Genomic DNA, 24228 nt, shown 5'->3' with positions numbered 1-24228 from the left:
ATATTCTAGAACTAGAAGATAAAATAGAAATTGAAAGAATCCACCAATCACTTCCTGAAGTGGATCTTAAAATTAAAACTCCCAGGAACATTACAATCAAATTCCAGAGTCCTTAGGTTGAGGTGAAAATATTATAAGCAGCCAGAAAGAAGCAATTAAAGTATTGTGGAGCCACAGTCAGGATAATATAAGATTTAGTTGATCAGAGGGATTGGAATGTAATGTTTTGGAGGGCAAAGGATTTAGGATTACAATCAAGAATAAACTATCCAGAAAAATTGAGTATAATCCTTAAGAAGAAAAATTGGACATTTACTGAAATAGAGGACTTTCAAGCATTTCTGATGAAAAGCCCAGAGCTGAATAGAAAATTTGACATCCAAATATAAGACTCAAGAGAAGCATAAAAATGTAAATAATAAAGGAAAATTATAAAGAACTTGATAAGGTTAAATTGTTTACATTCCTACATGGGAAGATAATACTTGCAACTTAAAAGAACTTTCTCATTCTTTGAACAGAAGGAGTGTATATAGATAGAGGGTACAGATGTGAATTGAATATTAAAGGATAATATCTAAAAAATAAATTAAGGGATGAAATAGGAATACATTGGGAGAAAGGGAATGGGAGAGGTAGAATGAGGTAAATTATCTCACATAAAAAAACAAGAAAGAAATATGACAATGAAGGAAAATATAAGGGAGGTGGCAGGGAATGCTTGAATCTTAATCTCATTAGAATTGGCTTAAAGAGGGAATAATGTACATACTCAATTGCATATAGAAATCTCTTACTGTACAAGAAAGTAGGAGGGGAAGGGGATAGGAGATAGGGGTGTGCATAGAAGGAAGGGTGGATTGGGGGAAGTTATCACTAGAAGCAATACACTTTTGAGGAGGGACAGGATGAAAAAAGAGAGAATAGAATAAGCAGAGGAAATAGTATGGAAGGAAATATAGTTAGCAATCATAATTATGAAAAAAATTTTGAAGTTAAGTTTCTCATCTCTTAAATATACAGACAAATGAGCCAATTGCATAAAAATAAGAGTCATTTCCCAATTGACAAATGATCACAAAATTACGAGCAGTTTTCAGATGAAGTAAAGAAAGCTATCTATAGCCATATAAAAAATACTCTGAATTTCTATTGACTGCAGAAAATTAAACAGTACTAAGGTACTACCTCCCATCTATTCAATAGGATAATAGGACAGATAAAGAGAATGATAAATGTCGGAAGAGATATGGTAAAACTGAGACACTATGCACTATTGGTTTTGTTATAAACTGATTAAACTATTTTATATAGAGCAATTTGGAATTATACTCAAATATTTATAGCAGCTCTTTTCTGGTGGAAAAGAATTGGAAACTGAGAGAACAGACATCAGTTGGCAAGTAGCTGAACAATTTATGGTATATGACTGTGACAGAATACTATTGTAAAAAGTGATGAGCTAGCTCCTCTCAGAAAAACCTGGAGAGATGAACTGTTACAAAATGAACTGAGGAGAATCAGGAGAACCTTGTACATAGTAAAAGCCATATTGTAGGATGATCAATTGTAAATGACTTAGCTATTCTAAGCAAATACAATGATCCAAGACACCCCTGAAGGATTTATCATGAAAAATGCTATCCATCTCCCGAGGAAGAACTGACAGAATCTGAATACAAACTGAAGCACACTTTTTTTTTACTTTATTTTCTTGGGTTTTTATTTTGGTCTGTGTTTTATAACATGACTAATATGGAAATATGTTTTGTATGATTACACATGAATATTCTGTATCAAATTGCTTGCCTTCTCAATGAGGGGAGAGGGAAGGGAGAAAGAGAATTAGTAACTCAGCTCTTAAAATGAACATTGAAATTTGTTTTTAAATGTAATTGAGAAATATTAAAAAAATATTTTTTTTTTCAAATAAAACATTCCTCCTTGTCTAGAACTAGATGTAGAATTACAGTTCTCATCATGCTTTTCTCTTATAAAGACTAAATTTATCATAAAATCCTATTTTTAAACTTTAAGCTCTTCTATCTTTCACAGAAGGATAGTTTTCATAATTATCTATTTCTGAGGTCCCCAATCACTACTATAGTATGCTTCTATACTATGTTTATGAATTTGTTCCTTGATCTTATAAACTTAGTTTCTTGCCATTTTGTCCTTTTAACTCAGAGTTCTGTAGTATGACCTCAATAACTTTTGCTTATTGAACTTCACCCAAATTCTCTTCTGTTTACTGGATCTCCTTTGATGAGCATGTCATTTTGATATATTGTTTGTTTTTATATAATCTGGTCCTGTTGCTATTAATAACATAATAGTTCCAATTTATATTACACTGAAAATGTACAAAGTGCTTTCTTCACATTAACACTATGATGTGGGTAGGACTAAAATTTACCTGCATGAGGAAAGTGAGGTTCAGAGTGACTTGCCAAAGGTCACACAGCTAATAAGTGTTAGATGTGACCTTTGTAATTAGGTCCAATCCCAAAGCTCTTTCCTGAATCTTATCATGGTCAGGTCGACTGTTCTCCCCGTGTCCTACTAGCAGTTCTTTATCACTGGACATGTCGGATGTACCAAGGAAGCTTTCTCATTCCTCTTTTACTTTCCATTTAAAGTTCCTTTGATCAAATCCATACATCTCCAAGCAAATATGTTGTCATTTGCTCTCATTTTACATACTGTAATCTCTGATCAAAAGCCTATAAGAGTAGTCTTTTAAATCATGATCAAGAATTCTAGTTCTCATTCTCCTTTACCATTTTCCCAACCACCTACTCATTTCTCAAAACTACCTTTTTGAATTTCTGAAGCCTTTGTCTTTAAACAATAACAGTAATGTTAAAAACACTCACACCGTTAAGGTCTTTCGTTTCTTGTTCAGAACTTAGCAATGCCTTCTTGGTTTCCTGTGGATCTATGATTTTCTCCTGTGTAAATCATCAGAAGTGGATAGTTGTTGTCAGGTTTGACAAATCTCAGGATCTTAACAGTCATGCCCTGGGAAGATAGCATATTCCCACTGTTGTTCGTATCAAGTTGATATAAGGCTGCCTCAGATCCTCTCAGCAGTAAGTTGCCAAAGAGCAGTTCAATTCAATCTAATTCAAAAGACAGCTGTGCTTGCTCTGAGTAAGGCACTATATAATATAGAGACTATAAAGAAAAAGTGAAACAGTGCCTACTTTCAAGAACTTTACATTTTACTAGAGAGATTTGGCCCTTTTTCCTTTAACAAGTATTGAACAGCATCTCTTTAAGTTGTACATGCAGATCGTCATTCATCATTGTAGCTTGATAAGCTGCTTCCTCTTAGCATGTGCAGCTCCACCTTCTATGACTAGCTCAACCCCCTCTTGCTATATATGAGGGAACTGAGGGAGGGTTGTTGCGTTTGTCCTTTGTTCTTGAAAAGGACCATGACATCAAGATGATGACATGACTTGCAGTTGACTTTGATGTGAGTGAGGGAGGATTGTGCAGCGTCATCAACCTCACTTCTCCTCCAGAGCCATCTGGGTCCAATGGCCTGATATTCATTAGGATGACTACAGATGGCCCAGGGGAAGGAAGAAAAAAAGGAAGGAGGGAGGAAGGGAGGAAGGAAAGTGGGTTCAATAGTCTTTCACTTCTCCTGTGTTACAGAAGTTAAGATTCTCCCTTATGTCTTCAGAATTTTTTTTGGGGGGGTGGGGAATTGTATTTCTTTTGAAGAGCTTCTTCCATTCTGTTAAACACATCATTCTCTCTGATAATCTATCAAATAGGGGCATTTCCCTCCAGTCTTTTTACCTTATCTAGTAGGGAAACATAGCTGCATTTTGTTCACATGGCTATTGCTTGTCACTGGCAGAAACACAAACATGGCAAACTCTCATAGGCCACTGGATCATCTCTCATCCCTCATACTTGATGGAAACAAGTTTTGGGGGTTTTGTTTGCTTTGTTTTGTTTTTATTGCTTTTGTTTTTTGTTCATTTGACCAGTCTACCACAGTGCCAGAGCCCCTTCCTTTCAGTGTAGCTAAGCTAGGATTTATCTAGACCAGATCACCTTGCATTTTTCTGGGGCTGCTTATCTTTTATTAGGATGCAGTTGTTGATTTTTAATCATTTTTTGGTCATGTCAGCTTCTTTGTGACCCTTTGTTGTTGTTTTCTTCGCAAAGATACCAGAATGGTTTACCATTTCCTTCTCCAGCTCAACTGAGGCACACAGGATTAAGTGACTCGTCCACAATGACACTGCAAGTGTCTGAGGTGGAATTTGAACTCAGGAAGAGAAGTATTCCTGACTCCAGACCCAGCTTCTCCCATCAGGAAACAAATTGCAGACTAAAATAGATCTTAGAGGTCATGTAGTCCAATCCTTTTATCTATCTATCTATCTACCTATCTATCTATCTATCTATCTATCTATCTATCTATCTATCTATCTATCTATCTATCTATCTATCTATCTACCTACCTACCTATCTATCTATCTATCTATCTATCTATCTATCTATCTATCTATCTATCTATCTGTCTGTCTGTCTGTCTGTCTATCATCTATGCACGCACGCACACACACACACACACACACACACACACACACACACACACACACACACACACATACACTCGAGAAAACTGAAACCCAGAGAGGCTAAATTACAAATTGTATAAGTTTTACCTGCTCAGAAGCATTTGATCTATAACTAGCAGTTTCTTGTCAGTGCCCTAATGAAAACAAAACCTTCTCTCAGATAGTATTTTCCAGTAGGTCTTCTAATAAAGCCAACCATATTTGTTTCTTATTTTTGCTATGGTCTTCTCTCCTATAATCAGTGTTCAATCTTCAGATGCCATTTACTCAGTCTTACTTCATCTCAATGTCTTCTATCTTTTCTAATACCAAATAACTCATTTGACTGATTTTCTCATTTTTAATTTTGGGAATATTTTTGAAAGATAATTGTCTTTTATTTTCTTTGCTGCCAAGAAAAAGCATGACCCCTGTTTCAGAAAATGTGCATTCTTCTCCTAGTTCCATGAATTAGTCCTACAACTTTGGAGAAATTATTTCTATTTTTTGAGCTGCAGCTTTTCCATTTATTAAACATGGGAGTTGGACTAGATTATATCTAATATGTCCTCTGAGTCTAAGATTCTTCCTTTTATAAGATGTTACTATTCAGACAATTAACAGTGGCAATGATTTATAAATTCTTCAATTGTGTTTAAGGAATCCTCACATCTAAATATTGTACCATTTCTAGTAAAAGAGAAATTCCTCAAAAGACCCTGAATGACAATCTGATTATAGGCACCTCCTTGGGGAACAGAGACAATGGTCTTTGCAACCCCTCCTCCTGCACAAACTTAAGTTGTAGATATTTTCTGACTGATTCCTGTTGCCCTGATATCTTTTTGGAATGACTGCTGAGCCATAATTCTATTAATGTAATAAAGGGGAAGGGAGGGAAAACCACACTTGTTAACATTAAGCACTTACTGCTACGTTGTAGACTCTGTACAAATATTATTTCATTTGTTCTTCACAACAACCATAGGACATAGGTATTATTGTTATTTCCATTTTACAACTGAGGAAGTTGAAGCAGATAAACATTAAATGACTTGCCCAGGGTCACACGGCTGGCAAGGTTTTCCTGACTCTAGGTCTAGCCCTATCTCTACTTTGCCACCTAAGTACTCCTCCTGTTGGCCTTGAAGGGTAAGAATAATTTTCTGAGCCTGACTCTCTGTCTCTGGAAGGCTCTTCCTTCCCATCAGAACACAAATCATGAGTTCATGGTCTCCTAGATAATCCTATGGCTTCAAAGGGGGAAAAATGCTGACTACCTTTTTATATCTCAAAAAGCCAAGCACCAAGAGAAGAAATATGAGGTATGAGGCTACCCTTCTCAGACAGAGACTTGCCTAGATCATCATTAGCTTCTGGCTTGAGGGGTAGAAGAGAGTTGCCCTCATGCATTGCCCCCCTGGAACTTACAGAATCATCTATAAGTTTCAATTTCAACAGAAAGAAGAGAATTGATGGGTAGAGATTTTCTTTTTTGTATATTCATAGAATTCTGATTCAGCACCCAAATAAAAGTATCACCATGATTGACAGAAAGCAGGTAAAGGATATCCCTCACTGTTCTGAATTTCAGGGTAGAATGGAAAAGGGAAATCCATCAAATATCTCCAAGATAAAGCCATCTCTATGAACTTTAATCTCCCCTGTACTGTATCTTCCAAAACACTTATAACCTTCCCCTTAAACAAAAAGCGACCAAGCTTCCTGTCTTGAAGAATTCAATGTAGGGTACATCCCCATGCTCCACAAAAATGTGTTGCTAAGACCCCCTCACATGTATGGAAAAGAATTGCGTTGATGATTTCTCAATCTATTTCTTCTATTTTGTGTTTCTTTTTTCTTTCCTCCATGATTTCTTAATACCTGTCTCTTTTTTCATCTGCATCTTCTCATTGCTGGATTCCTTTTCTCTTAGAATGTTTCAATAAAATGCCAAAGTATTTAGTTAATTTCATTAGTCTAAGCAGTAAAAAAAATCCTTAGAACAGCTGTTTGTATTAACATTATGGAACAACCAGATAATAGGCAGAATCGTTCACTTCTAATGGGATACTTGCCATCACAGAGGCCTGGTCAGCATCACCTTATTTAAAATAAATTGTTGTTGAATAATTTAATAACTAACTTTAAGTTTATAAAAGATTATTACAAAAAGCATACTTATATGCTTCCAGAGTAGACAGAGTAAAAATTAGAAATAGCATCCTATACATTTGAATAACTCTGCTCCAAGTAAATTTGCACCAGTAAATTTGAACCTATCCCTATAAGTGGGTAATATAATTTGATTACTTGTGTGGCATAAAACAATGCTGTGCTCATTCATAAAAATTCAGAAGACAGAGAAAGCTCATAGACATTAAGATCTGTCAGTATTTCAGTAGTAGAGCAAGCATTGAACATAGAACCATGAAACTCATTTTTGGGTCTCACATTCCACAGACAAGTAGCCATCACTTGACCTCATTTCCTTCATCACATTCAATTGAGAGAATGCTATTTACTTTACCTACCTCATAGAGTTGTTATTAGGAAAGCATCTGGTAAACTGGTAAGTTCTACATGAATATAAATATGTATTTTCAAAAACAAAGCATAAAATCCTTGAGATATTTTTCAGAAACTTCTTAATTCTTGTTTTATTAGGAAAATAGCTGGGTCAAATACCTTGGCATCAATTATCTTCTGGGAAAATAAGCAATGGTGAATTAAATCTTCTATTAGGCACTTGGAAATCTGAAAACTTTAAAATCAGAAACTTGTTCTCAGTATCAAATAAATGCCTAAATCTTTACTGGGTGGCTGACATAGACTCTGGAGGAACAGAGGAATTAGATATACATCAAGTTTCCCATTGATCTAGAAGCCGAGCATCTGCTCCAGCCAGGAGTGGCTTTTCTAACTACATTTAGACTGGAATTATTTGCATGTGAACAGCTCCTTCCAATCCAGTGGGTGTTAGTTCAGTCTCTATAAATTACTCTAGAGGATATGAAGTGATGAGAACTCAACTAGTGCAATGTGTAATCAGCTCTTGGAGTCCATTTAAAAATAAGCTCTGGATTTTAAAAGGTTACTAGTCTCATTTGTCTAAGATAGACTTTTTTTTCCCCATGTGATAAAAGTGTGAATTTTTCAACTGCAGTTTCAGCTGCGGACCTGGTCTGTTTTGCTGAAAGCTCTCCATACCAATTTGAGCTTTGAATTAATGCGACAGTCTGAGTTAACATGACAATTAATTATTATCATTTTTAAAGTTTTATTGACAAATTTTATTTTTATATCGCAGTCATTTCTATAGGTTAGTCCTCCCTTTCCCCCATTCCTTTTTATCTGCCCTATGATCACCACAGTATCCCTTTGCTTATAAGAAAAAGAAGCAGTTAGGAAAAAAGCAACCACACAAATAACTGCATCAGGCAGAATATACAATATTCCAGACTCAAAAGTTCCCTGCTAACCCAAGAGAAAATAAAGGAAAGTACATTTCTTCATCTTATATTTGAAGACAAGTGCTAAGCCTGGGGAAGCATTACTACCATTTTCACAGTCTCCAAGGAAGTTTATAAAATAATTTTAGTTTTTCTTTGGGTGACATGAGAATGAAGTCTAGGGTACAAATATGTGTTTAAATGTGTTGAGTTTGGCAGGGTGGGGGGAAGAGGGGGAGCTACAAAACATCCAATAGGAAATGCCGTCGTAACTGCAAAGTGACTGTACCAATTTTTTTATCAAACTGCAACTTCTAAATTGAGTATTTGTCATTTAGATAGTAAGGAGTGACTAAGCTAACTGAAAGCCTTTTATAACCCTGCAATTGATTTGAGGTCACTGATTACTCTCAAATCCAAGTTTGAGTCAAGTATAAAAATAAAGGTTTTCACCATTATCCTGGTTTGAGCAGTCTAGGAAGTGCAGAATCTTTCTGGTAGGTGCTAAGGCTTCTATTATGTATGGGAAGTTCTCAATCTCTAGGTTTTTTTTTTTTTTTTTTTTTTTATTTTGTAATGTTTAACAGTCACTGCCATACAATTGTGATTTTATCCCCCCCACCCCCCCCCTCCCCACGACTGCATACAATTCTGTATAGATTCTACATATACTTTCCTATTGAGTATATTTTCACTATAGTCATGCTATGTAGTCAGACTAAGATAGATGAAAGAAATCGTATAACAAATCAGAACATGATACACAAACACATAAAAATGGGAAAAGGTCCCACATGTACAAAAATATTTATAGCAGCACTCTATGTATTTGCCAAAAACTGGAAGTCAAGGGGATGTCCATCAATTGGGAAATGGCTGAATAAATTATGGTATACGAATGTAATGGAGTACTATTGCGCCATTCTCTAGGTTTCATCAGTCATTTGAGGGAGAAGAAATCTAAGGCAGTGTCCATTTTAACCCTTTCCTTTTAGAAATCTATAAACTCTAGACTAGATTAGTGAATTGACTTACTCAAAGCCATGCAAGTGTTTAGTATCAATCAAGTCAGAAATATCCATAGCCATGGATGCCAAACTAGAGTTCGGAAAACAGGTCACAGTTGAGATACAATTTTGAAAGTCATTGGCTGGAGATAATTGATAAATTCATTAAGAGTGTAGAGATAATAGAAAGCAGAGTTAAAGACAGAATTTTAAAAGATGGCTACACTTAGGAAGGGAGAAGAGAAACTGAAAATAATGGAGGAAACAGAAAGAGGATAGTTAGAATAGTAGGAAAACTAGTGACAACATTGTATAGTGGAGAAACCAGTGGGTCCATATTATAAAGATTTGAAGACAAGATCCATTACTCACCACTTGTGTGACCTTGTCCAGGTCACTTGACTGCTCTGGGTCTTAGACTTCTCATTTGAAAAAAGTAAAAGCGTTGTACCCAAGGATCTCTGTGATCCCTTTCCGCACTAGAAACTATGAATGTCATATGGAAACTAAAGTAGAAAAGAGTGTCAAGGAGTAGTGGGTAGTCTCATTTCAGAGGATAGATAATATATATTAAAATCTCTTGACAAAGAGTCAGTAGACTCAAGAGGCAGAAAGATACACACATTTTTCAAACATGCTCAACATGTGAATGACTATGAATGTTTGTTAGACATTTTTGTTTCATTTTGTTTTGTTTCCAGTGCTGGAGAAGAGAGAGAATGAGTGGGAATAACCAAGGGGTTTTGAAAGAAGAAAGAGAGAGAGAAGGAGGGAGGGAGAGAGAGACGGAGGGAGGGAAAGAAGCAAAGGAAAGAGGGAATAGAAGGAAGAAAAGGAGAATGGAGGGAGGAAGAAAGAAGTGAAGGAAGGAAGGAAGGGAGGGAAGGAGGGAGGGAGGAAGGCAGGAAGGAAAACAGGGTCACTGAATCATTTTTTTAAATGCACATACACAATCTCTCTCTCTCTCTCTCTCTCTCTCCATGAGGGAGGGAGACCAAGACAACCTGGAACCCACTGAAAGTTACATGCTTAATTTATTATATAACAAAAAGAAAGGCAAGCTGTATATAAAAAAGACTTGCAGTTTTGTTTAAGAGTCTTCTTTATCTACTTTCCTTCATATATGAAAATGCTTGTTTTATTTGGTGTTTGTTAAATTTAGATTTTTTTTAAATAAAAAAATGGAGTAAGTAAAAAATGATGTAGATTAATTAAAAGCCTCAGACCTGGGTGATCAGGAGGATCTGATTGATTATTGAAAGAATAGTCTTTCTATTATTATTTTAATATTTGTAGATACTACTGTAAACTCTTGCACTGTTGATCTGTTACCTTTAACTTTTGCTGTAAGACAAGGCTAGTTCCCTTTCCAGTCATACATATCCTTGATGACTTCTTTCATGTAATTTCTCATGTACAAATTGACCATTTATATTGTCCTTAGGTCATTTGCAATAGTAATTCTCCAGGTGTTTAAAAAGATGGGATTTCTCATCAGGAAATTTAGAATAATTAAATCCCAACTATTTTCCAGAACTTTCTCCTCATCTGATTTAGTTATGGACTTATCTTTCTCTTGTACCTACTCACTGATTGGCCCAAACAACTATGTAACACTGTTTACTATTTTTAAATCACTTATTTTCCCTATGTTAATAAAGACAATCTTTCCTGAGTTATCATAGGATATCGTTGAGATGTACAATATAATTTTTCCATAACTATAGAGTCCCTCCTGTTTGAACTTTGTACACAAGTCCTCCATGACAGTGTTGAACATATTTGATGAGTGTGTTTGTGTTTTATATGTCACTTCATGTCAATACCAAATAGATCACTGAACAGTTTTTTCATGGTTGCATTTGTTATCAAAAGTTTGTGAACTTATCTTAGCTGAAGCACTACCCTAGGATTGAAATTTTCTTACAAGTAGAAAGAGCTTGGTCTTATTGGAGAATTCATTCTCTTCCCCTAGACCTGTACAGTCACTGTAGTTCATAGATTCAAGTTGTTCTTCTACAATGTGGCTTTGTCTTGTGTTCCTTAACTTTGTTCCTGTTTGTTTCAGGACTTCAGATCTGTCTATGGATGCTTTTGTTACTTCCCCATTTCTGCTACACTGCAGATGGCTCCTTTCTTGACTCAGGAACTTTTTGTCACTTGGCCACTGCCTATATCTACTGCCAATTCTGAAAGCATCTAATTCCCTGATGTTCATGATTCCCTTGAAAGATGACATGGCTGAATAAGCTTTCCCTTCACTCTTAAAACCTGTCTTAATGAGAACCGATTCCATGTGCTGTCAAGCAGGATTTCTCTTGTCTCACCTCTCCATCTTTTTGTGTCTCACTCTCACTCTAGTCAAGTTCAAATACATATCCAAGATATGAGAACTAGCTAAGAATCAGATCAGTCATTCACATTGTGGCATTAGGGAAAGTCAAGAAATTCACATCTTGTTAAGGAATTTATTTTGTCAAGGGAATGTCATATTTTGTTAAGGAAAGATAATTCTGGAGCAAAACATTTATCAGTGGGAAAAGGCAATGAATGGAGAGCATATATGGACATAGCTACTATATTTTAAATCCAGTTAAGAAATTTGTGGTCCTGCAAATTAGATCAGGGTGCCTTTTGACAAACTGGTCTATGGTCCAACTGATAGAATTCTCTCTGTGTCAGATGGCTCACTCAATGAAGCAGCTGTACCATCTTCCTTTTTCACCATGAATGAATGAATGAAAAACTATTTTAAGTGGTTATTACATAAGAAAGTTATTATCAGTAGTATAATTATAGTAAGAAAGCCTCTATTTTCAGGGAGTTCATGTTCAAATGAGGGAGGCAACACACATGGTAGTTAAATAGAAAGGTCCTACAGTTTTTAGGGTACAGCTTGTGAAACAGATGGTAATGTCTTTTCTTTAATGTCATTTCCACTAACGAAATTTTATTTCAGGTTCTGATGTTGAGCCATTTTACATTGCTAAGGACTTTGGTGATAAGAACTTTCTTTTCTGGATTTTCAGTAGCTAGAGCCTATTGTACCTGCTTGAATAGTTGCCAGGTTGAGCCTCCATAGATGTTGCTCTACAGAATAGTTCTATGGCCACTAGGCTAAAAGCATTGCTAACACAAAGGTTGTTGGTTTCAAGGTCCTGGACTGTTTCAATCAGAATCTGAGGGGAAATGGTGGTCAAGATAGTAACAGTTTGAGGTGCCGGGCGTATGCTACCTTGTGTGTCTTCCTTGGGATGCCTTGCAGTTCAGTTAGGCTGACTTGTGTATCATATAGGTGGTATTTGGTTGGCTGTCGATGGAAATGACTGGCCCTTTCTCCTCAAGAGCTGCTTCATCAAATGATGGCTGTGAAGGATAGACTGAAAGTATAATGCTGCTATGGCCAAGGATCTTGTACTTATGTTATTAAAGTCTTTACAAATATCATATTTCTCCAGATGCTGATGGTGTATCACGTTTGAACAATGCTTTTAGTTGGGATGTAATTTTTAAAGGTAATGAATATGACAAAGACTGGGAAAAAGTAGGCAGGAAAAGGGGAATATCCAGTAAAAAGGCAGCTAGGTGGCACAGAGGATAGAATGCTGGTCCTGGCATCAGGATGACTCATCTTCACAAGTTCAAATCTAGCCTCAGATACTTACTAGCTGTGTTACCCTGGGAAAATCACTTAACCCTGTCTACCTCAGTTTCCTCATCTGTAAAATGACTTAGAGAAGGAAATGGCAAACCCCTCCAGTATCTTTGCCATGATCCCAGGCAGGATCATGAAGAGTCAGAAAAGACTAACAAAAAATGACTAAACAACAAAAAGGAGGAGCAGGTTTGAAGGAGAAGATAAAGGTTCTATTTTGATATGCACATTAGAAGTAGCATGGCATAATGGATAAAGAACTGGTGTTACAGTTAGGAAGAATAAAATTCAAGTCCTGACACATACTGGCTGTCTGACCACAAGTCATTTAACCCCTCAGTGCCCAGACAAGTCTCTAAAACTATAAGTAATGGAGAAGCAGCAAATCTCCATAGACAGAGGGAGTTTCTTCATAGAGAGTTTTCTACAGCAATATAATCATAGGTCTGGTCCTTCCTCCACTCCCAAACATTTCTTCCCAAATAAGACATCCAAGATGTGTTACCAGACTTAAGGAAGGATATTAAGTCTCAATAAATAAATCTGGGAGTCTTTTGTATAGAAAAGATACTTGAATGCAATGGAGATGATGATATCTCCAGAAGAGTACAGAGATCAAATAAAATAAAAGACCTTCTAGAACAGAGACATACTGAATGCTTACCCTAAAGGGACAGGGGATGGATGGTCATCTGGCTAAGAAACTTAAAATGGTCAAATAGGGAGCAATAGACCCAAGATAAAAAGGGTCATCTCTAAAGAGGACAAAAGAATGTTCCAAGAAGAAGTGATCAACTCTCCAAACAGTATCAAGAGCCTTGAGGAAAATCAAAAGTAAGGACTGGGAAATGACCATTAGAAGTAGTAACACACAAAGAAAGAAATGACAATTTTGAATAGAGCAGCTTCACTAGAGTTATGGGATGGAAATTGATTGCAATGAAGACTGAGAAAGGAGTGAAAGCTGACAGAGTAGAGGCAATTAGTGTAAGTGTTGACAAGTACAAATAGGAGTTTGGTAGTGAAAAGGGATGTCCTCATCTCTCCCATCTCCACCTTTACTAGAAGCATTTCAGAATCCCACTTCCCTTGGGCCCACTCTCCTCTTAGTCAAGGTCTTCTGCTCTAACATAGGACCATAAGGTCCACAGAGCCTTGCTACCTACTCTGCTACATTTCCAGATTACAAATACCTCCTGGTATTTCCATTCCCCTCCAATCTTAACCTTTTTTATATATTGTTTTATCTAAGTAGAGTGTGAACTTTTTGAAAGCAGAAACTGTGTCAATTTTCTTTTTTATTTCCTGTACTTAGCACATATGTGCTTAATAAAATCTTTTATATTTTACTACACATAGGAAGGTAGCTGGAAATAATGGAAGAATCAAGGGCAAGATTGGTAGGATAGAGTATGTTTGAACAAGTTTTTAGGTAGTGTGGAATATACATATTATATATATATATGCATATATACACACACACATATAACATGAGAGAAGAAAAAAGAGAAAGCAAATAAAATTAATAGGCAAAGGTTCTGGAGGAGACAGGAGGGAGTAATAAAGCTCATAGATTAAAGTCCTCTCCTTTGAAAAGGAAAAAAGTCATCTTTTTCTCAGAAAAAAAGAGTAATGGAAGAGAGAATGAGTGAAGATTCTGGATGAGTTTTAGGAATGGATTAAAGGGAGAATAGGAAACTCATGATAGACAGCATCATTTTCTCAGTAAAATAGGAAACACACATATCTGGTGGAGGAGAAGGGTGTGAGTGAAGTGTTAGGGCTTGAGAAGAGATTATTTAAAACATCCTCTGTGAAATGTGAGTTATCCAATGAAAAAAATAAAATATTTCCCCTTACAGCAGTGAGGATCTAGTTGAGATTAGGTGATATTATTTTGTAGTGGATCCAGTTGGCATGACTCCATGAGTTGTTCAAATGAGACCCAGCAGTTTAGGAGTGACAGCAGAAAAGAAAATTATGGGGATGATCCAGAGTTGAGAATTTCCAGGGCATATAGGGCAGCAAAACATAGGGCAAGTCAGTCAAGGACAAAATGTAGGGTATAGTTGAGGAGATATACTGGTCTTCTCTATGAGGTTGACACTGAAGAAAGTGAAACTAGCGTGATCAGCAGGGAGAATAAGAAATGAGAGAGGTACTAAAAGTTTGCAGTGATGACAAAAATTGGATTCAAGAAAACTGAGGCATAGAGAGTTATGGAAGGCCATGAGATTATCATCAAAGAGGGAAACTTCATGGTTCAAAATCAGGGAGTTAGCAGTTATGGGTGATGATGCTAAGATGGAGGAATGATCATCTCTTTGGGCATTTGGAAGTCATAGGCTATTGATCTTGAGAGATAAGGAAATTAACTAAAAGGACAGTTTTCTAGTTTTCCTAGGCCTTTCTGTTAGGGGAATCAGAGAAATGGATTATTCAATTATGTTTAGAGTCATTAAGTTCTTATGCTCAGCATCTCAAATTCTAGAGAATGTGGTAGACTTTTAAAACTGGTCTGCCAAAGTTCCTGTACCTTATTATTCTAGAATTATGGTCTGAGATAATAAAAATAATTATAATTATTATGATAATTATTATTTATTATGATGATAATATTTATTATTTCTATAACACTTAAAAGTTTACAAAATACTTTTTGGATGTTATCTCATTTTATCCTTACAACAACCTTTTAAAGAAAGTCTTATTATTATTCCCATTTTGTAGATGACAAAAATGAAGTTCAGAAAGATTGATATTTGTGTAGATTCACACAGTAAATATCTGAGGCAGGATTTGAACTCAGGTCTTCCTACATCCAAGGCTAGCTGTTATATCACCTAACTGCTTTCTCACCTCTAGTTAGGGGAAAGGTGACTTGGTTCTAACCATCACTGACACAGCCAAAGTTCTAAATGACTTTGAAACTTCTTTCCTAATCAAGGTGAGGAAGAAGAATTCAAAGGACTTAGGGACACTCCAGCTCCCAGTGGATGTATTGTATCCAAGGGGCTTATGGCCTCCTCACCTACTAGAGGAGGTGAGAAGTGTCCCTGTTGATGAAAGGGGATCCTTTCACAATGGCCACGATGGTGTTGTGAATATATCCTCCCTTTGGAGAATGATTCATATTTTTCGTCGCTGTTGTCATCTGGAGTAGCGAGGGTGGCATTAGTGTGCCAACTCTCATAGAGGAAACTCATTCAGTTTCCCTATGGCAGCAGGTTGTGCTTTTTATGAGTAATACCACAAAAATGCATAAAAATTGTAATCTTCCTTGACAAATGAAAAGCCCAAGCTATCTTTGACATATGTGTCATAGGTCGCTAACCGTCAATCTAGTCCCAAAAGATAAGTAAGATACATGGTATTGTTACCGCTAAAGTTCTTTTCCCTATAACTGTCCTGTGGGATTCATATCCTAGCTACAGAAATAACTATGATGGAAGATTGCTATTTCTACTAGAAATTGTTTATCATAATTCATATCACTGAGGGTGCAAAGAAAACATTTTTGGCTACATGAACTCTTTGCCTTTTCAGTGACTTTCCATTCTCTAAAGCTCAGTTCAAATTGATAGTCACTTCTTCCATAAAGACTTAGCAGATCTCCCCTCCTCCATGTCAGTGGTGACCTTTCACCTTCCAACTTCTTATATCACTTCAAATTTCTCATACATTTCTTATGTCTTATTTTATATCCAATATATGTGTATATATTATAGCCCCCTATGTAACTATAAGTCAGATATCTTATCTAAAGTACAAGTCTCCTGAAATACCTAGCCTTGGTAAAGGACCCTGCACATAGAAAGTGATGAACACATTTGTTTAATTTCTTAAATTAAAAAGTTGTTGCTGATGGATCTTTAGTTGGGAAAAAAGTATTTTTCTTCAACCCTGCATTGCTACTGTTCTCTTGATCTTGTTTTTCTGGATCTGTGCCTACAATTTCTTTTAATCTATTTGTTCTCCTATTTAGTGAGCTGCCCACACTTGTGGCACTTCCATGTGTCTCAGGTGTTTATGTAGATAATTGTTTAGTCAGTCTGGCTTTGGTCCCAACCTTCCTATCTTTCTTCCATGTGCAAATAGTTTCTTCTTGCTCTTAAAGTATTATGATTGAGTAACATTTCCATTCCATGGAAAAACTCCATCTTTCATATTCAAATTTTCTAAGCCTATTGAAGATGACTGACCTAGTTCTTAAGGAAAGGAAGCTAGTAAGTAGTTTTCTAGTTTCTATGGAAAAAAAGAGCAAAGTATGCGAACATTTTAAAATGGAATAAAGGTCTGCCCAATGAAGCAAATACAGGTATTTTCCTGGTTTTTTGCCCTACTCCTCTCATTTTTATTTTAATATAATTACAAATGGTTTAAATATAATTTACCTAGTTTTTCAAACTATTGTCCAGTTGGTTTGGATGTCTCAAAAAGAAAAGGTGTGTATCTGAGTCAGGTTAAGTAATCTTATTAAGTGTTTCATTTCTTCATGTTTTGAGGGTTAACGGAACTTACACAATGATGTGATCTATTCAGGGTGAAAATGTTTGTTGCAGTGAAGCAAAGCCATCTCAAAAATATGTGAAATACTACGTGAATTATCAGCATGGAAATGGTCATTTACATTTCTACATAAATTTCAGGTGTTCACTACCATGAGTTAAGTTGTTCCCCATTAGTTTATGACCCTACTAACTAAGGTTTGAGAGTCCAACATTTTTGTTATTGAAAAAACTAAAATTGCACTGCAAAATTAAATATATATATATAGGTACGAATATTTAACTATATCTATTTCTATATCTGTATCTATTTTTATTGCTATTTAGCTGCTTATCTATATCACAGAGACCTAGGGCACAGGAGAGGATTAATAACCACCCTCCAGGTTGTCAATGATATTTTGCTTTCTTAATCTTCTGCTCTGTATCCCACTATCCATACTAGTTAGTTTCTCTTCATATTGTCCAGAAAGATATCATCATTTGGCAACTTTCCTGTCCGATATTCAGGTATATTATGACTACACAATTTTCTTCATCTGTTGGTCTCTTAAGCCTTAAAAGAGGAAACGAAGTTAGTTTGGCATAATCTGCCATCACCAACCATGTTGTCTCTTAATAATCATTGCTTTCCTTTTTAAATATTAGCAAATCATTCCATAAGTGATATATTTTAGAATTTCCCTAGAAATCCAAGTCAAACTCATTGGCTGATGCCATCTTCCTTTGGGGAAAAGTAAGACATTTGCCCAATAACACCTCAGTTCTCTACATTTCTTCAGAAACAATCAGCACCATTTACACTCTAACTCTTATCATCTACACTTCAAGCATTTTTTTTTTTCTATGCCTTGGGAAGTAGTTCATTTGGGATCAGTGACATGAAACTCACTGTCAGCAGAGCAACTATATATTGAAGATGGTACCGGATTTGGAGGCTGAAAGATTTGACTTTGAATTGCGTCTTTGCTGCTTGCTAACTGTTATGACACAGGACAGTTTTGGAAAACTCAGCTTTCGTTTGGTTATTTCCAAACTGGAAGTAATAATATAATCTATACCATAGATTGTTGAGAAAATTCAATAATGATGCAAAGTGCTTTGCAAGTTCTAAGCAATGTGAAAATGTCAGCCGTTATTACTAGGTCTTCATGTATCTCGGGTTTTAATTCTCTGTTGATCCCAGTCTGCAGATTTTTTTCCATCATGGGGGAAACAGAAAAATATTCCCATAACATGTGGATAGTTTTGCCTGGTCTCTGCCATTCATAATCATCATCCCACTTTTGAGCAACAGCCTTTTTTCCTATTTTAATCTTACCTCAATTAGTGCTTTTTAGTGTTTTTATTGTCTTAAAATTTATTGCTAGACTTAGTTAATGCTGATGTTTAGAATTCCTGAGATTGTTTTTAAATGATTTTCATTCCTCATACTTTTGCCTTCTTATGCTGCTAACTTTACATACATATATGTACATATATATACATATGTCATTATATATGTGTACATATATACATATACACATATGATGCAATCAAAATAAGCTATTGAATGACTTCTACATTTAGTACTTTATACCTTTCCATCTTTTCTTTCTCACCTGAATTATTTGTCTTTTTGTCATTGAAATTTCATCCTTGAGAATCTCTTGAACCAGCTTCTATAATCTTTTAGGTCATGAATAATCTACTTTTAACTCTGCTTTTCCAAAATCTTAGATATCCCTCAGCATGTATCACATTTTCCCTTCTTTATCTTTCACAAATTCTAAGATGGAATTGTAGTGGCTAGTTCTTCTCAGTGTTTCTCCTAAATTTGAACTTAGCAACTAGTCACTCTTTATTTTTTTTGGAAGGGGGGAGGCAAGGCAATTGGGGTTAAGTCACTTACTCAAGGTCATGCAGCTAATAAGTGTCAAGTGTCTGAGGTCAGATTTGAACTCAGATCCTCCTGACTCCAGGGCTGGTACTCTATAGTCACTTTTGATTGTACTACATCAGATCAAGTATAACAGTTTCCTTCATCCTTTATCTCCCCACTTGGAAAAAAAAACCCCACCAAGTGTCAGGTCATACATGTATCAGCTGATCTGTTTTTAGCAAAATAGAGCTCCAGCAGATGCCCACCTAGTTGAAACCCCCAAATTACTACTATATCATACTTTAATATCAAGTTAATGCTCTGTTTCCTGAATACATAGTTAAATTCCTTCTTTTAACTCTATTTAACTCCATTAAACTCCAACCACAAAATCTCTTGTTTCTTCTTCCATTGATCTTTATCTAAATACTCTTTTCTAAGATTTCTTCTTTTAGTTAGTAGATTTCGGTGTGTGTGTGTGTGTGTGTGTGTGTGTGTGTGTGTGTGTCTATTTTCTATATTGGCTTTGTTTTTTGTTTGTTTTTGTTTTGTTTTGTTTTTGGCAAGGCAATTGGAGTTAAATAACTTGCCCAGGGTCACACAGATCGTAAGTATCAAGTGTCTGAGGCTGGATGTATATTTTATATACAAGATTATTCTAGGAGACAGTTAGGTGCCTCAATGGATGAGTGCTTGACCTGAAGTGAGGAAGATATGAGTTTAAATCTGGCCTCAGACACTTACTAGTTGTGTGACCCTGGGCAAGTCTTTTAACCTATGTTTGCCTTAATCCAGAAAGAAATGGCCAGCCACTCCAGTATCTTTGCCAAGAAAATCCTATGGATAATGTGGTCCCTGGAGTCCCAGAGTCAGACATGACTGTACAGCAACTATGCTACCATGCTTTTTATTTCATCTATTCCTTTTCAAGAAGCTACACCCTCTATAAACATATTCTTGGCATGAGTCACATTTCATTGATTCTCATTAATCTTTATAAGGCCAGATTTAGCTTCTTACATTAAGATCTGAAGTTATTTTTTATTTCTTACACTCTGTGCAATTTTATGTAGATATATAAGGCAAGGAGATTTATCACTGACCCTTTTATTTTATACTATTTCTTGAATATTACTGTCTCTTCATCACTCGAAGTATTCAGAGGTTAGTTAACTATCTGCTAAAAATGCAATACAAGGAAGGAAGTTCTGCACTGGACAGTCATTAGAATTAGATAACTTATTTAGCATTTCCCCCACAAACAGCTCAGGGAGCAAACTCTCTAGAATGATGGAAATTGATTCATCAATAATTTATAGGTAAAATCAAAGGGAATTGAGTAAAATGCTGTTTTTTGTCTTTGAAGTTCTTGAGTGTGGTGCTTTTTCCCCAGTGTTAAGAATGATTCTGTCAGCACATGTATGTGTGTACAAATGCCACAAAAAGGCAGTTTAAAATGTGTGAGTTTAAGATTAGTCTTCTTTGTAATAATTACTGTGTAAAGTAGATTAGAAAAGAGAAGGGAAAATAGATGTTAGTTAATTTCGAGATACAGAATGGAACGAATGCAACATTACTTACAGCACAGAGCAGACTACCCAAATAAGCATCTCTTAGAAGCAAATGAGATTCTCTATAGTTCAATAGCACTGCTATTGAGAGGATTAGAAGGAAGTTAACATTCTGCTACTCTTTTCATTGATTTTTTTTTCCTACTTTCTTCACAAGAAAAAGAAAAACATGATGTCATGACTCTAAAATTTTCCAGTACACTTGGCATTGATGAAAATAAATAGACATCTGTCCTGGGTTGGCATACAAAATACATGTACATAATGAATTATTTTTCCTGCTTTGAGATGAAAGAAGTATATATATATATACGTATATATATATATACATATATATATGTATATATATACATATATATATACCCACATATCCCACTCAGTGCCAATATATACAAGTTATCTGTGTGATAATCACTCCAACATAATTTTAATATCTTGACAGACAACAAAGATTATGATGCATATTTATCATATACCAAAGTGGACCCTGACCAGTGGAATCAAGAGACTGGGGAAGAAGAAAGATTTGCCCTTGAAATTTTGCCTGATATGCTGGAAAAACATTATGGGTACAAATTATTCATTCCAGACAGAGATTTGATCCCTACTGGAAGTAAGTTAATTCTTTTAAATTCTTTATATTTTGGGAAGAGGGGTATGCTTGTATATGCGCATGTACGTAGAGATCTATTGTTTGATAGGATAATCTATTCACTCTAAAATATTAATCTGTAATATGTCTAATAAATAGCATTAATAAATAAATGCTCCAAACAAAATGTTAAAAATAACAATAATAATTCTGAAGAACTACCTCCATAACTCCACAAAAGTCATATTATAACCTGAGTGTTACAAAATCAAATAAGAGATTTATGCTTTCTAGCGGTATTTCTACCTATCCCTTTCAAAAGTGAGATCAGTTTGAATGAATTTATATTTCCTGGTGCAATCTCTGTCCTCCTATAGTTACTGTTTATGATTTTCTTCCTAAAGTAAACCACCCTTGATAAAAAGGGAGAGGACAGAGTGACTTGGGTGAGACAGGTCTTGTTAGCGTATGCCAGCTCTCTGGGCCAGATGTTAGTCTTACTAATTCTGAGAGACGGTTGTTCTATTTTGTAGCCTACATCGAAGATGTAGCCAGATGTGTGGATCAAAGCAAGCGGCTGATCATAGTGATGACCCCTAATTATGTGGTGAGAAGAGGCTGGAGCATCTTCGAGCTGGAGACCCGACTCCGAAACATGCTAGTGACGGGAGAGATCAAGGTGATCTTGATCGAATGTAGCGAACTTCGGGGAATCATGAACTACCAGGAGGTAGAAGCTCTAAAGCACACCATCAAACTCCTGACGGTTATTAAGTGGCACGGACCAAAGTGCAACAAGTTGAATTCTAAATTCTGGAAACGTTTACAGTACGAAATGCCTTTTAAGAGGATAGAGCCCATGAGCCACGAGCAGGTCTTAGACGTCAGTGAGCAAGGGCCCTTCGGGGAGCTGCAGACGGTCTCGGCGATCTCCATGGCCGCTGCCACGTCCACCGCCCTGGCCACTGCCCACCCAGATCTGCGCTCCACGTTTCACAACACGTACCATTCCCAAATGCGGCAGAAACACTATTATCGAAGCTACGAGTACGACGTACCTCCGACCGGCACCCTGCCTCTTACCTCCATAGGGAACCAGCATACCTACTGTAACATCCCTATGACACTTATCAACGGACAGCGGCCGCAGACAAAATCCAGCAGGGAGCAGAACCCAGACGAGGCCCACACAAACAGTGCAATACTGCCGCTCTTACCACGCGAGACCAGCATCTCCAGTGTGATCTGGTGACAGGGAAGGAAGGGGCAGCCTTGTTCCTCGGAGTAGGAGCTGAGTCTGCAGTCCAGTGCCTGGAACTCCATCCTCGACTGCTGCTGTTAAACATGCATTACAAATCTATAAAACACGAGGAAAAACAGGGTCTTGTACATATGTTTTTTGCAATTTATTTGTAGCATCAGTGTCTTCCTGTTTTACCATGTCTCTTGCCATTACATTTTTTGACCTTGTTTTATATGTCACTGGAATTTGTATATTTACATTTTTAATGAAGAGACTGATGTATAGATAGGAAACCCTTTTTGCTTCATTAGTATAATTTTAGAATGGGTTTGATTTCTTTCTGTTTGGGCTTTTTTTTTTTTTTAACATTTCTTTGGAGTGCTTGGACAAAGCTATTTGATGGGACAAGGACCACCAAATCCACTTTGCTGTTCTGCCTAGCAACAGCAAGGCCACGTTGGCCTTCTGAGCGCAATCCAACGAAAGGCCAAAATTCCAATTCAGGAAAACAGATGTGGAGAACGCTTGTTTATAGGAGGGCCCCACCAATCAGAGCCCTGAATCTCTACCTTGTCCTGCCTCATCCCCACCTCTATCTACCCTTCCAATGTCGGCATGGTGTGTGACCCTGCAGAATGGGAGGGGGTGGGTCTGTCTTAACATTTAACTCACTGCTTGTCAAATGACACTCCAGACCCAAATGTCTACCAGTCACTTTACTGTGACCACTGCTGAGTGCTAAGAAGATAAGATCAAGGGCGGGGGTGTTGTTTTGTTTAAAAATGAGTTGATGTACCCTTATATATATAAAAACAAAAATCAACCTATATTTGATCACTTCCTGGAAAGGCATGAATGTGTTTGTGGCTGTTTTTGTTTCAATATTCAACTCCCTTTTTTCCCTTTTAATTTTTTCTGCAAATGAGATTATGTGCAATTGCCAGGCAAGTCAGTCAAAAGGGGTGAATTGACATATGTCATAATGAGATTTATATCGATGGCTTCCAAACCAAAGGGAAGAACTAGGATGTTATCAAATATGTTTTGTCACATTGTATTATACAAAATGTTATTTTCTAAGCAGTAAGAGCAAATCTTTGCAACCTATTATGGAGTCCCCTTGTATTTAAATGTTAATTCACTGTATTTACTTTTGAATGCTACATTCAGAATCGAGCATTCTTACTTCCTTTGTTTCAGTTTGTAATAATAAGTAAAATCTTTATCAATTTCAAGGTGATTTAAATGAGAACTCAGGAGGTAAAAAACATAAATATTAATGAAAATCAATGTTTTCAAAATAAACAGTATTTATACAAAAGTAAACATTAAATCAGACCTAAAAAGTGTTTAAAACAATTAATTCTACTGAATAAAGAATTAGTTTTATTTTAAATGTATCATTCTATCTTTCAGAAACACAGAAAGCTTGTTCTAATGCTCCCAGAAAACCCATTTTATATAGTTCAGCTGTGTCTGAAATAAAGGATATAAGCTGCTAATTCATATTCATGTTTTGTATGACAAATAAATAAATAAACTCTATTGTAAAGAAACCTGCAGGGGGCAGAATTATAAGAAAACATTCCCTATGGGACTTTTTAGTTTTTTTTAAAAAGTACAACACTGATAATAGGGTTTTAACATTAATTTAGAGATTCATCGTAGACATTTTCATTACTGTCAGTAAATGCTGACCAGTGCAATGGATGTTGTATTTTTTTATTTATTCTCCCCATCTCTATAAGAAAAT

General features: G+C 36.1%; 1 protein-coding gene across 1 annotated transcript in view; it reads left to right on the top strand.

Moving 5' to 3' along the window:
- The window catches only part of IL1RAPL1 (interleukin 1 receptor accessory protein like 1), a 1535580-nt gene extending 1512286 nt beyond the window's left edge, over positions 1-23294 (top strand). The window contains exons 10-11 of the mRNA XM_072615230.1: positions 21083-21253; positions 21766-23294. Of these exons, the coding sequence (XP_072471331.1) occupies positions 21083-21253; positions 21766-22484 (890 nt within the window). The 3' untranslated portion in view covers positions 22485-23294. The remainder of the gene's footprint in view (positions 1-21082; positions 21254-21765) is intronic.
- The last annotated feature ends 934 nt before the right edge of the window (positions 23295-24228 follow it).

Source organism: Notamacropus eugenii, chromosome 5, assembly GCF_028372415.1.
Source record: "Notamacropus eugenii isolate mMacEug1 chromosome 5, mMacEug1.pri_v2, whole genome shotgun sequence".
NCBI classification, from domain to species: Eukaryota; Metazoa; Chordata; class Mammalia; order Diprotodontia; family Macropodidae; genus Notamacropus; species Notamacropus eugenii.
This window is presented reverse-complemented; position numbering and strand designations above follow the sequence as displayed.